The sequence below is a fragment of the Entelurus aequoreus genome, linkage group LG24 (assembly GCF_033978785.1).
Source record: "Entelurus aequoreus isolate RoL-2023_Sb linkage group LG24, RoL_Eaeq_v1.1, whole genome shotgun sequence".
NCBI lineage: Eukaryota > Metazoa > Chordata > Actinopteri > Syngnathiformes > Syngnathidae > Entelurus > Entelurus aequoreus.
Window position 1 is genome coordinate 26,218,352 of NC_084754.1, and position 12,204 is coordinate 26,230,555.

The window sequence follows — 12,204 nt, forward strand, 5'->3', positions numbered from 1 at the left end:
CCCCTCAACGGACGCCTCCTGGCGGCCTACCTGGCTTGTCTGGGAATCGAACGTAAAAGTCCTTGATCAAGTCCTTGTCAATTATAAGCGATCTAGAAATCCATGACCGTTCCTCTGGGCCGTACCCCTCCCAGTCCACCAGGTATTGGAAACCCCTTCCCCTTCTTCTCACATCCAAGATGGTGTTTACAGTAAATGCTGGGTGACCATCAACCAGCCTGGGTGGAGGAGGCGGTACCTCCGGAGGGCTGAGTGGGCTGGATGAGACAGGCTTGATGCGGGACACGTGAAAAACAGGATGGCACTTGAGAGATCTAGGGAGATGGAGCTTGACTGCCACACGATTGATGATCTTGGCAATGGGGAATGGTCCAATGAACCTGGGAGCCAGTTTCCTAGATTCGGTGGCCAATGGTAGGTCCCGAGACGATAACCAGACCTTCTGTCCCAACTGGTAGTGTGGGGCTGGTGTGCGATGTCGGTTGGCTAAGACCTGGTTCCTGGCCGATGTTCTTTTTAACGCAGCCCTGGTGTTGCGCCAAGCCTGGTGAGCCCGACGCAGGTGTGCCGTTACGGATGGTACGTCGGCATTGGGTTGGGTAGAAGGAAAAACTGGGGGTTGGAAACCATAGGCGACGTGAAATGGAGACAGACCGGTGGCGGAGCTAATGAGAGAGTTGTGAGCGTATTCTATCCAAGGGAGACTTTCAGACCAGGTTGCGGGTTGCTGATGACAAGTGCACCGGATGGCCGCCTCCAGGTCTTGGTTGGTCCGCTCGGTCTGTCCATTGCTCTGAGGGTGGTAGCCGGAGGATAGGCTAGGGGAGGCCCCCAGAGACTTGCAGAATGCTCTCCAGACGGCCGAGGAGAACTGTGGCCCTCTGTCGGATACAACATCAGTGGGGATGCCGTGCAGCCGGAAAGCGTGGAGCACTAATAATTGGGCTGTTTCAAGAGCAGACGGCAGCTTGGGGAGGGCTACGAAATGGGCCATCTTCGAGAACCGGTCCACAATGGTCAAAATGGTGTCGCTTCCCTCAGAGGGGGGCAGTCCTGTGACAAAATCCACAGCTATGTGTGACCACGGGCGGGAGGGGATGGGTAATGGGTGTAGCAGTCCTGCTGGAGCCTGGTGGGATGCCTTGTTCCGGGAGCAGACCCGACATGCTGCCACAAACGCCTTCGTATCTGCCAGAATGGATGGCCACCAAAAACGCTGGGAGAGGATAAAACTGGTGCGACGAATGCCTGGATGGCAAGCGATCTTCGACCCATGTGCCCAATCCAGAACGCTGGAACGGAGCCGAGGAACCACAAACAGCCGACCTGGTGGGCAGCCCCGCGGAGATGTGTCCGACTTCAGGGCCTCCAAGACCTGCCGCTCGATGTCCCACTGGAGTCCCCCAATGAAGTGGGTATGGGGAACAATAGGTTCAGGTGAGGAATCTTCCAAGGACGAAGAGTAGACACGGGACAGGGCATCGGGCTTCCCATTCTGAGAACCAGGTCGGAAAGTGATGATAAAGTTAAAACGGGTCAGAAATAGTGCCCACCTGGCCTGGCGAGGGTTCAGTCTCTGTGCGGTCCTTAAGTAGGACAGGTTCTTGTGGTCCGTGTAGACGATGAATGGTAGCTCCGCCCCTTCCAGCCAGTGTCTCCACTCCTGAAGGGCCAAGATGACCGCCAGAAGCTCCCTGTTGCCAATGTCATAATTCTTCTCGGCAGGGGATAGGCGACGAGAGAAGAAAGCACAGGGGTGCAACTTCTGGTCGCTGGTAGATTGCTGGGAGAGTACGGCCCCTACACCTGAATCAGAAGCGTCCACTTCAACAAAAAATTGGAGAGAACGGTCAGGGTAACAAAGCACAGGAGCCGAAGTAAACAATCTTTTTAGCCTTAGGAACGCGGAATTAGCATCGGGTGTCCATTCAAACAGAACCTTAGTAGAAGTTAGCCTCGTAAGTGGCTCCGCGACGCGACTAAAATTGCGAATAAATCGCCGATAAAAATTTGAGAAGCCCAAGAATCTCTGGAGGTGCTTCTTGGACACCGGAGTGGGCCAGTCTACTACTGCTTTGACCTTAGCAGGGTCCGGTCTGAGTCTACCCTCCTCAATGATAAATCCTAAGAAGGGTATGGAAGATGAGTGAAACTCGCATTTTTCTGCCTTGACGAACAGTTTATTTTCGAGCAAACGTTGAAGGACTAACCGAACCTGCTGCACATGTTCGTCAAATGTCGAAGAATAAATTAATATGTCGTCCAGGTAAACGAAGAGAAACCGCCCTGTCATGTCCCGAAAAATATCATTAATGAAGCCCTGAAAAACGCCAGGTGCATTTGTAAGTCCAAACGGCATGACAAGATACTCAAAATGTCCGAGAGGAGTGTTGAATGCGGTCTTCCATTCATCCCCCTCTCGGATGCGAACTAGATGGTACGCGTTACGTAGATCGAGTTTAGTAAAAAACCTTGCGGACTGTAAGGGAGTAAATGCAGAATCAAGGAGAGGAAGAGGATACTTATTCTTGACAGTGATCAGATTAAGAGCGCGGTAGTCTATACAAGGCCGTAGGGACTTGTCCTTCTTTTCGACAAAAAAAAATCCGGCGGCTACTGGTGCGGTCGAGGGGCGAATGAGGCCCGCAGCTATTGAAGTGTTTATGTATTCCTCTAGTGCTTTGAGTTCGGTGTTCGACACCTTGTACAAACGGGTCGATGGTAAAGCCGCTCCGGCTAGCAAATCGATACCGCAATCGTAGGGTCGGTGGGGGGGAAGTGAGAGTGCTCTATCTTTGCTAAACACCGCTCTTAAGTCATGGTAGTTTGTGGGCACGTTTGTCAAGTCTATGTTCTCTACAACGGTGGTAGGTGGCGGTGTGTGAGATCCCGCTGCGGAACGGAGACAATGTAGGTGGCAGGTAACACTCCAATTAATAATGGCCGAACGAGGCCAGTCTATGCTCGGGTTATGCTTCTGTAACCAGGTTAACCCAAGAATGATGGGCGCGGACCGTGATGGCACAATCAAAAAAATTATTTTCTCACAATGATTTCCAGACAAGCGCAGGTTGAGTGGGAGTGTCTGGTGGGTTATGCTGGCTAATAGGCGCCCATCTAGAGAATACACCCTCTTGGGTACATACAGTTTTACAACAGGAATCTTATGGAGTCTCATGAACTCAAAATCCAAAAAGTTATCATCTGCTCCCGAGTCAATGAGAGCGCAAATGTCTATTTGTTGGTTAGGCCAAGAAAGAGTACCTTTTAGCTGCATTCTGCCTGCGGCCAACGAAGGAGAACGGCGACCTCTGGTGGACGTGTCCTCTGGCGAGTGAGGGCGCGCTCGTGGCCGTGCCGCGGGGCGCGGCAGTTCCTTGCAGCGGGAGATGAGGTGATCAGCGCCTCCACAGTATAGGCAGAGTTGGAGGCGAAAACGGCGTTCCCTCTCGGCGGTGGTGAGTCGACGGCCTCCCAGTTGCATTGGCTCGTCTATCTGCCATGAAGGAGAGGTGTCTTCGAGGACGAGTTGCTCCGTCTTGCAGATGGCGGGTCTAGCAGGCGCTGATTGGCTGCTAGGTGGGGCTTGTCTTCCCCGTCGATCCCTCCTCTCCTCTAGTAGGCGGAAGTCGATTTGCACCGCCAGCTCAATAAGATCATCCAGGTTCGTCGGGAGTGACAGCGGGATCATCATATGACGAATTTCGTCCGCGAGACCCAGGAAGAAGGCGTCCAACAACGCCGAGGGACCCCAGTCACAGTCGGCCGCCATGGTGCGGAACTCGATCGCGTAATCCGCGACCCGTCGTGAACCCTGTTGCAGCCGGAAAAGGGATCTCGCTGCCTCTCTACCTGGGAGTCGTCGTTGGAATATTTGCTTCAAGGACTTGGAAAAGTTCGCGTATGTGGAGCTGGAGGTGGTCTGACGGTTCCATTCGGCAGTCGCCCAGGTGCCAGCGCGGCCAGACAGGTGAGAGATCACAAACGCTATTTTAGCCCGCTCAGAGGTGAAAGCGGACGCGTTTAGCTCAAAATGGAGTTCACACTGCGTCAGGAATTGTCTTACGTCTTCCTTTTCCCCGGAAAAACGTTCGGGTCGGGAAAGCCGTATATTGCTAGTACTAGCGGGTTGTGTAGGCTGGGTGGATGCCTGGTCAGGCACGGTGGTCGAGGTGGGTACGACGGTGGCTAACAGCATGTTGATTCGCTCCAACATGGCGTCTTGGCGCTCCGACATCCCCTGTAGACCTCGGCTCAGGTGGTCAAGCTGGTCCCCCTGCTGGTTGATCCTTTGAGCCTGGCCTTGCAATGCTCTCTTCCAGGAGTCTGTCTCTGCGGGTTCCATCGTTTTGGCCGGAACTTTCTGTTAGGATGTGGTGATGTGGATCCCAAGGATGCAGAGACGAGTTTGGGTTTTCAATTGTTCTTCCTCTTTATTTGGCGGAAGCACAAGGTAGCAAAACAAAACAATGGCGATGGTGGAAAACACAACACACCATGTAACAAACTACTGAGAGTAAAATAAAAACACAAAACTAAAGGCGCTAGACAAGGCTAGGAAAAATATACTTCATGAGAGAAGTGATAAAACAAGGTACCAAAATAAAACGCTAGACAAGGCTAGGATTAAACGGGCCAACCTGAGGTGAAAGGTTCGCGACTTAGTGAGTCCTCCTGCACGACCAACCGTTTGGTAGCAATGGCAAAGTTCCGGCGCTCACCGGCCGTCAGCAGCCAGTTAAAATAGGCTGCTGCTAATCAAGCTCAGGTGTGTGCTGCTGCCTTGCGTCAGCTGCACTCCATACTGTGGATGAGAGAGAGAGTGAACATGGTGCAGACAATGGAAATAGGCAAGGACATTTACAGATTACCACACCGTGATTAAGGACCTGAAGTACAAAGTGGTAAAAAATGTGTTTATCTTTTTTTTTTTGTGATAACATCTTAGAATGCATAACCATTGAAATATGTCATGAACAACATAAAAAGACCATCACCAATGTCAAGTATTTCAACATTTGAAGACTGGATTAAGGCAAATTTTACTGATATCAATCAAAAAGTTATTTTCTTATGTGGTGACAAAGCCAAGCAGAATTGCAGGACACTGCCACGCTTATTGACAATATATATATATATATATATATATATATATATATATATATATATATATATATATATATATATATATCCATCCATCCATCCATTTTCTCGCCCCCAGCGCCCCCCTGTCGCGGGGGGCGCTGGAGCCTATCTCAGCTACAATCGGGCGGAAGGCGGGGTACACCCTGGACAAGTCGCCACCTCATCGCAGGGCCAACACAGATAGACAGACAACATTCACACTCACATTCACACACTAGGGCCAATTTAGTGTTGCCAATCAACCTATCCCCAAGTGGATGTTTTTGGAGGTGGGAGGAAGCCGGAGTACCCGGAGGGAACCCACGCAGTCACGGGGAGAACATGCAAACTCCACACAGAAAGATCCCGAGGCCGGGATTGAACTCACGACTACTCAGGACCTTCGTATTGTGATGCACAGGGAAGTGTATGATTGCTTTTAAATTGAGCTCGAAAAGCAAAATTGGGACTATGTGTAAAATGAAAACGATGTTGATGAAGCATATGGTACATGTTTCACTTTCATAATACTTTATGACAAACATTGTCCCTGGAAACAACTCATTGGAAAGCCCGTCCGGGGGAGGGAAACCCTGGTCATAATTTTTTTGTATTCATAGAAGTCTTTGAGCTGTTCTTTGTCTGGTCCCTCACCTAGGACCTGTTTGTCATGGGAGACCCTACCAGGGGCATAGAAGCCCCAGACAACATAGCTCCTAGGATCATTGGGACACGCAAACTCCTCCACCATGGTAAGGTAACAGCTCAGGGAGGAGATCATTATTATTATTTTATTTTATTTTTTTAAAATTTTATTATGTATGAGGTATATTGTGAGCAAATTGAGAACACTTCACAAGTGTGCTTGAAACTCATCGAGAGAATGACAAGAGTGGGCAAAGCAGTAATCAGAGCAAAGGGTGGCTATTTTGAAGAAACTAGAATACAAAACATGTTTTCAGTTATTTCACCTTTTTTTGTTAAGTACATAACTCAACATGTGTTCATTCATAGTTTTGATGCCTTCAGTGACAATCTACAATGTAAATAGTCATGAAAGTAAAGAAAACACATTGAATGAGGAGAAGGTGTGTCCAAACTTTTGGCCTGTACTGTATATATATATATATATATGTATATATATATATATATATATATATATATATATATATATATATATATATATATATATATATATATATATATATATATATATATATATATATATATATATATATATATATATGTGTGTGTATACACACCAGCCCCAAGACACATTTTTTAAACATCTCTATGGCCTCCTGTAATTGCTGCCAAAGGTGCATCAACAAAGTCTGTGAATACATGTGATTTTTTTAGTTTTATATTTTTAATACATTTACAAATATAAAAAAAATAAAATTCAATTTGTCATTATGGGGTATTGGCTGTAGAATTTTGAGGACAACAATTAATTTATTCCATTTTGGAATAAGGCTGTAATATAACAACAGGTGGGAAACGTATTGCATTGCGAATACTTTCCGAATGCACTGTATGTTGTAGCCAAAGACATTGAATAAAGTTGAGTTGAGTTGAGTTTGAGTTTATTTCGAACATGCATGCATACAACATGATACACCACAATTTCCAGTTCCTCTATTCAATATGTTCAAAAAAGGAGTAGGAAGAAGCATAGTTTATGTAATCCTACCCCTTTTTTTTACATAGTTGCTAAAAGTTTCGTTCACTTCCTGTTCTCAATTTATTCACAATATACTCTATAAGTAATAACAATAAAAATAAATAAATAAATAATAATTGGTGAAGTAAGTTGTATTTCATATGGTGAGATGAGTAAGATTATGTAGAAAATGAATGGATGGATGAGGTAAATTCAGAATGTTTTCTTCTTCTTTGTACTTTGTAAACACTTTAAGTTTGAAGAGTGTCTTGAAGTTGATCATATTAGTACATTGTTTGATTTCTTTGCTTTATCCATTCCATAATTTAATTCCACATACTGATATACTGAAGGTCTTAAGTGTTGTACGTGCGTACAATTGTTTTAAATGGCATTTTTCTCTAAGATTATATTTCCCCTCTTTTGTTGAGAAGAATTGTTGTATATTCTTGCGTAGCAGGTTATAGTTTGCTTTGTGTATAATTTTAGCTGTTTGCAAATTCACTATGTCGTGGAATTTCAGTATCTTTGATTCAATGAATAAAGGATTTGTATGTTCTCTATATCCAACATTATGTATTATTCTAACTGATATTTTTTGTAACACCGTTAATGAATGAAGTGTACATTCGCAGTTATTTCCCCATATTTCTACACTATAACACAATAACTACACAATATGTTTAAAATGTAAACTGGGAATTGTCCTATATTGCTGTGTTTATGTCATTAAATTGTCCACAAACAATTTTGTTGATATAATATTTAAATTTTTTTGCCAAAAATCTCTTGTTTGAAGTTAAAGTACCCATGATTGTCACACACACACTAGGTGTGGCAAAATTATTCTCTGCATTTGACCCATCACACTTGATCACCCCCTGGGAGGTGAAGGGAGCAGTGAGCAGCAGCAGTGGCCACGGCCGGGAATCATTTTTGGTGATTTAACCCCCAATTTCAACCCTTGATGCTGAGTGCCAAGCAGGGAGGTAATGGGTCCCATATTTATAGTCTTCGGCCGGGGGTTGAACTCACGACCTACCGATCTCAGGGCGGACACTCTAACCACTAGGCCACTGATATCAATCATGCCAGAGAAATGAAAGGTAAAATCAAAATTCAATTGAAAAGTATCAATATCATTATTGGTAACGGCAACACAGGCAGGTTGATTGGCAACACTAAATTGGCCCTATTGTGTGAATGTGAGTGTGAATGTTGTCTGTCTCTCTGTGTTGGCCCTGTGATGAGGTGGCGACTTGTCCAGGGTGAACCCCGCCTACCGCCCGAATGCAGCTGAGATAGGCTCCAGCACCCCCTGCGACCCTGTAAGGCCGTGGTCCCCAACCTTTTAGTAACTACGGACCGGTCAACGCTTCAAAATTTGTCCCACGGACCCGGCGGAGGTGGGGGCGGGGGCAGTGGGGGTAGGGGGATGGTGTATGTGAGGGGGGGTGTATGGTATTATTTTTCAATTTTTTTCATTTTTTGTCATAAAAAAATACAATCATGCGTGCTTACGGACTGTATCCCTGCAGACTGATATATATCGATATATAATGTATTAACCAGAAATATTAATAACAGAAAGAAACAACCCTTTTGTGTGAATGAGTGTAAATGGGAGAGGGAGGTTTTTTGGGTTGGTGCACTAATTGTAAATGTATCTAGTGTTTTTATGTTGATTGAATAAAAAAACTAAAAAAACAAAACAAATTATTATTATTATTATTATTTTTTAATTTCTTGTGCGGCCCGGTACCAATCGATCCACGGACTACTGCTGTAAGGGAAAAACGTTAGAAAATGGATGGCTGGATGGGCAACACGGGCCATGTATTTACATGATGGCATCGGAGTATAGTTGCTCCGTACTTTGACACACCACCAGGTGGCGCCACTGGGAGAGGCCAAAGATGCTTTCCTTTCCCTCTGCCCACTTGTTCACTTTTTTTTTCTTCCCCCCCCCAACTCTTCTGACGTCAGCACCCTGCAAGAGAACGAATGAAGTAACGAAGCTCTGACTGACTGACTGACTGAGCCCCTACCGGAGACACCGGGAGGCTGTAAGCTTTGGCGGATCCCAACGAAGACAAGTCGACGGCAAACAATGCGATAAGGAAGTGGAGAGCAACTGAACCGGTAACCGTGATTTTAAAAGACGAGAGAACAAACAAAACAAAAAAACACGACAGGCGGACAGACGGACGCACATAAAGTGGTTTTGCTACCCGGACCAAACCGAGTGGATCCGATATTTAAATGTTCTAACGGTACCCTTCGAGAGCGCTGGAGAGCAGAGAGGGAGCTGCCTAGAGAGAACGAAGGAGAGAAAGCAGGGACTTTTTAATTGCTATTTTTTTTTCTCCGTGGGTCCAGTTCCCGGTAACGCTTTCAAGCTGTGTTCACTAAACATGGGATGTACTCTGAGTGCAGAGGAGAGGGCGGCTCTGGACCGGAGCAAAGCCATCGAGAAGAACCTCAAGGAGGACGGACTCACCGCAGCTAAAGATGTCAAGCTGCTGCTGCTCGGTAAGATCGGAGAGAAGTGGTGCAAATGTATTCTTACAGTAATAATATGAGCGAGGAGTGGTGCACTGAATGGAAGTCAATGCATGAGATGTCCATCTGTACACGCCCTCATTGATCATCCATCACTCCTCATTAAACACAGGCCTGCTGTACATCATAAGGCAGGTGTGGGGTTCTTTGCTAAAATATGGCTTTCAAGCAGCAGCACTATGTTGGTTTCTGTTGCTGAGATGGACTCATTGATTGACCTGTTAATTATTCATGCGGGGTTCAAGGGGATTAAACAAAGCACGATTTTTGGGAAGAATGTCTGCAGCCTCCTATAGTATTTTATTTTTATTTTCTTTATCTCCCATCCTCCCCATTTTGATTTTTTTGTCCCTATACTCTCACTTCATGTTGCGCTCTCTCACACATGCACACACAGAGGTGCACGAATCCACCCTGTTCACATGATCTTCTCTGCTCTTGTCCCCTCAGGGGCCGGAGAGTCAGGGAAAAGCACCATCGTGAAACAGATGAAGTAAGTCTCCATTAAGCATGGTCTAATAAACCTATATGGTATGACAGTGGGTTACCCTTAACCTGATTCTCGCCAGATCCTTGTAGTTTGCTGAGCTCCACACAAGGATCTGGGATCGAGGGCAAGGCAAACTCCTTCAAGATAGCAAAAAATAATGAACCAATCAGGATCGCCGGGCGGGATTTCATAGGTGTGACGTAGCGCCGAAGCGACTGTTTGATTCAAACAACAATGGTGTGCTGACATTGATTCTGCTATTGCAACTGTTTTGTCAAATCTATCAAACATTAATTCTTTAAAAAATGAACAGAAAACGGTTTGGAAGGCATTTCTTACGGGCAAGGATGTTTTGGCTCTTTTTCCGACCGGGTTTGGCAAGAGCTTGATTTACCAAATTGCTCCACTGGTGGTGAATGAAATGGGACGAATGCAGAACCCAGTCGTTATAATGTCGGCTGTTCTGTTTTGGATTTCCCAGCGTCGCTCTCATCAGTGTCACGGGTTGATTTGGATGTGGGTGGTTGAAGTAGCACGTCGTTCAAGATAACGGACAAGTGGTTTATCCAATCACAAACAATGATTTTTTTTTACAAGGCCCCGCCTTCTGAAATACATCTCCTATTGAGAAGTTCCAGATTCTTGCGTGGAGCTCAGCGAACTACAAGGATCTGGCGAGAGTCAGTTTAAGTTACCCTCCCAGTCTTTCTGGAACACATCACAGACACAAACGTGTAGCTAAGACAGGTATGGGATCATCAAACTCCATTAGTGTTGTCCCAATACCAATATTTTGGTACCGGTACTGGTACCAAAATTATTTCCATACTTTTCGGTACTTTTCTAAATAAAGGGGACCACAAAAAATTGCATTATTGGCTTTATTTGAACAAAAGATCTTACGGTACATTAAACATATGTTTCTTATTGCAAGTTTGTCCTTAAATAAAATAGTGAACATACAAGACAACTTGTCTTTTAGTAGTAAGTAAGCAAACAAAGGCTCCTAATTTAGTCTGCTGACATATGCAGTAACATATTGTGTCATTTTCCTTTTAATTATTTTGTCAAAATGATTAAGGACAAGGGGTAGAAAATGAATTATTAATCTACTTGTTCATTTACTGTTAATATCTGCTTACTTTCTCTTTTAACATGTTCTATCTACACTTCTGTTAAAATGTAATAATCATGTTTGACACTTTACATTAGTTTTGGATGATACCACAAATTTGGGTATCAATCCGATACTAAGTCGTTACAGGATCATACATTGGTCATATTCAAAGTCCTCCTGTGTCCAGGGACATATTTCCTGAGTTTATAAACATAATATGATTTTTTTTTAAACGAAAGAAGATGTTGTGATGCCAAGAAATATCGACGTAATCATAGTAGTATCGACTAGATACGCTATTGTACTTGATATCATTACAGTGGATGTTAGTTGTAGATCCACTAATAGCATTTGTTTACATTGTAACGCCGGTGAGCTACGGTATGTAGTGAAGCATGTTTAGCTATTCCTCGTCCTGCAGGGATGATACTTGTAAGAAACTTACTTTCTTTGTCGCCATGGAGGCGAGGATTAGTGATTTAGAAGTAGCTAAAACACTGCCGGCCGATGGACATGAGCCGCTAGCTAGCTAGCCATGTCTTAAAGCACCTCTTCCTGAGGGCGTTTCAGTGTTATAACTATACCTTTATCGTCAGTTTTTAAGCCAAAATGCGTCCGTTCTCCCTTTTCTGTCTACACACGGTGTCTGCTTGTAAGTACTCCGTGATTGTGCGCTACCGAACATGCTCCTCTGCTCGTAAAACGAGCAATGACACGATGTGACGACGAGGAAGTACTCCGTGATTGTGCGCTACCGAACATGCTCCTCTGCTCGTAAAACGAGCAATGACACGATGTGACGACGAGGGGGGCACGGGGTGGTGCGGAACCCGTACTTTTCAGAGGCGGTATAGAACCGAATATGATTCATTAGTATCGCGGTACTATACTAATACCGGTATACCATAAGACCCTAAACTCCATTAACATTGAATTTTGCTAAAACCCCGTCAAGCGCCATTCAGCCTTGACTTTGACACACTGACATCCGAAAACACAACTTGTACACAATAATTCACCCCTAGCTGCATTTCATGGGTCATATTATGCAAAACCAACTTTTCTTTGCGGTTCACACCTACTTTTGTGTATTTGGGCTCTACATAACCCCTGACAATTTGAATTCAAACCATGAAGACATGGCGGAGGTATTAATAAAACACTTTTGCCTCTTTCCAAACAAGACGTTTGGGGTTTGAGACAATTGTGACGTATTTTGCCATTGTTACGTCAGCGAATAGCTCCATA

The 12,204-nt window shown here is 45.0% G+C and overlaps 1 protein-coding gene across 1 annotated transcript in view; it reads left to right on the plus strand.

The window, feature by feature from the left end:
- Positions 1 to 8,763: 8,763 nt before the first annotated feature.
- Positions 8,764 to 12,204, plus strand: part of gnao1a (guanine nucleotide binding protein (G protein), alpha activating activity polypeptide O, a) — a 236,160-nt gene continuing 232,719 nt past the window's right edge. The window contains exons 1-2 of the mRNA XM_062035823.1: positions 8,764 to 9,319; positions 9,800 to 9,842. Coding sequence (XP_061891807.1) covers positions 9,202 to 9,319; positions 9,800 to 9,842 — 161 coding nt within the window. The 5' untranslated portion in view covers positions 8,764 to 9,201. The remainder of the gene's footprint in view (positions 9,320 to 9,799; positions 9,843 to 12,204) is intronic.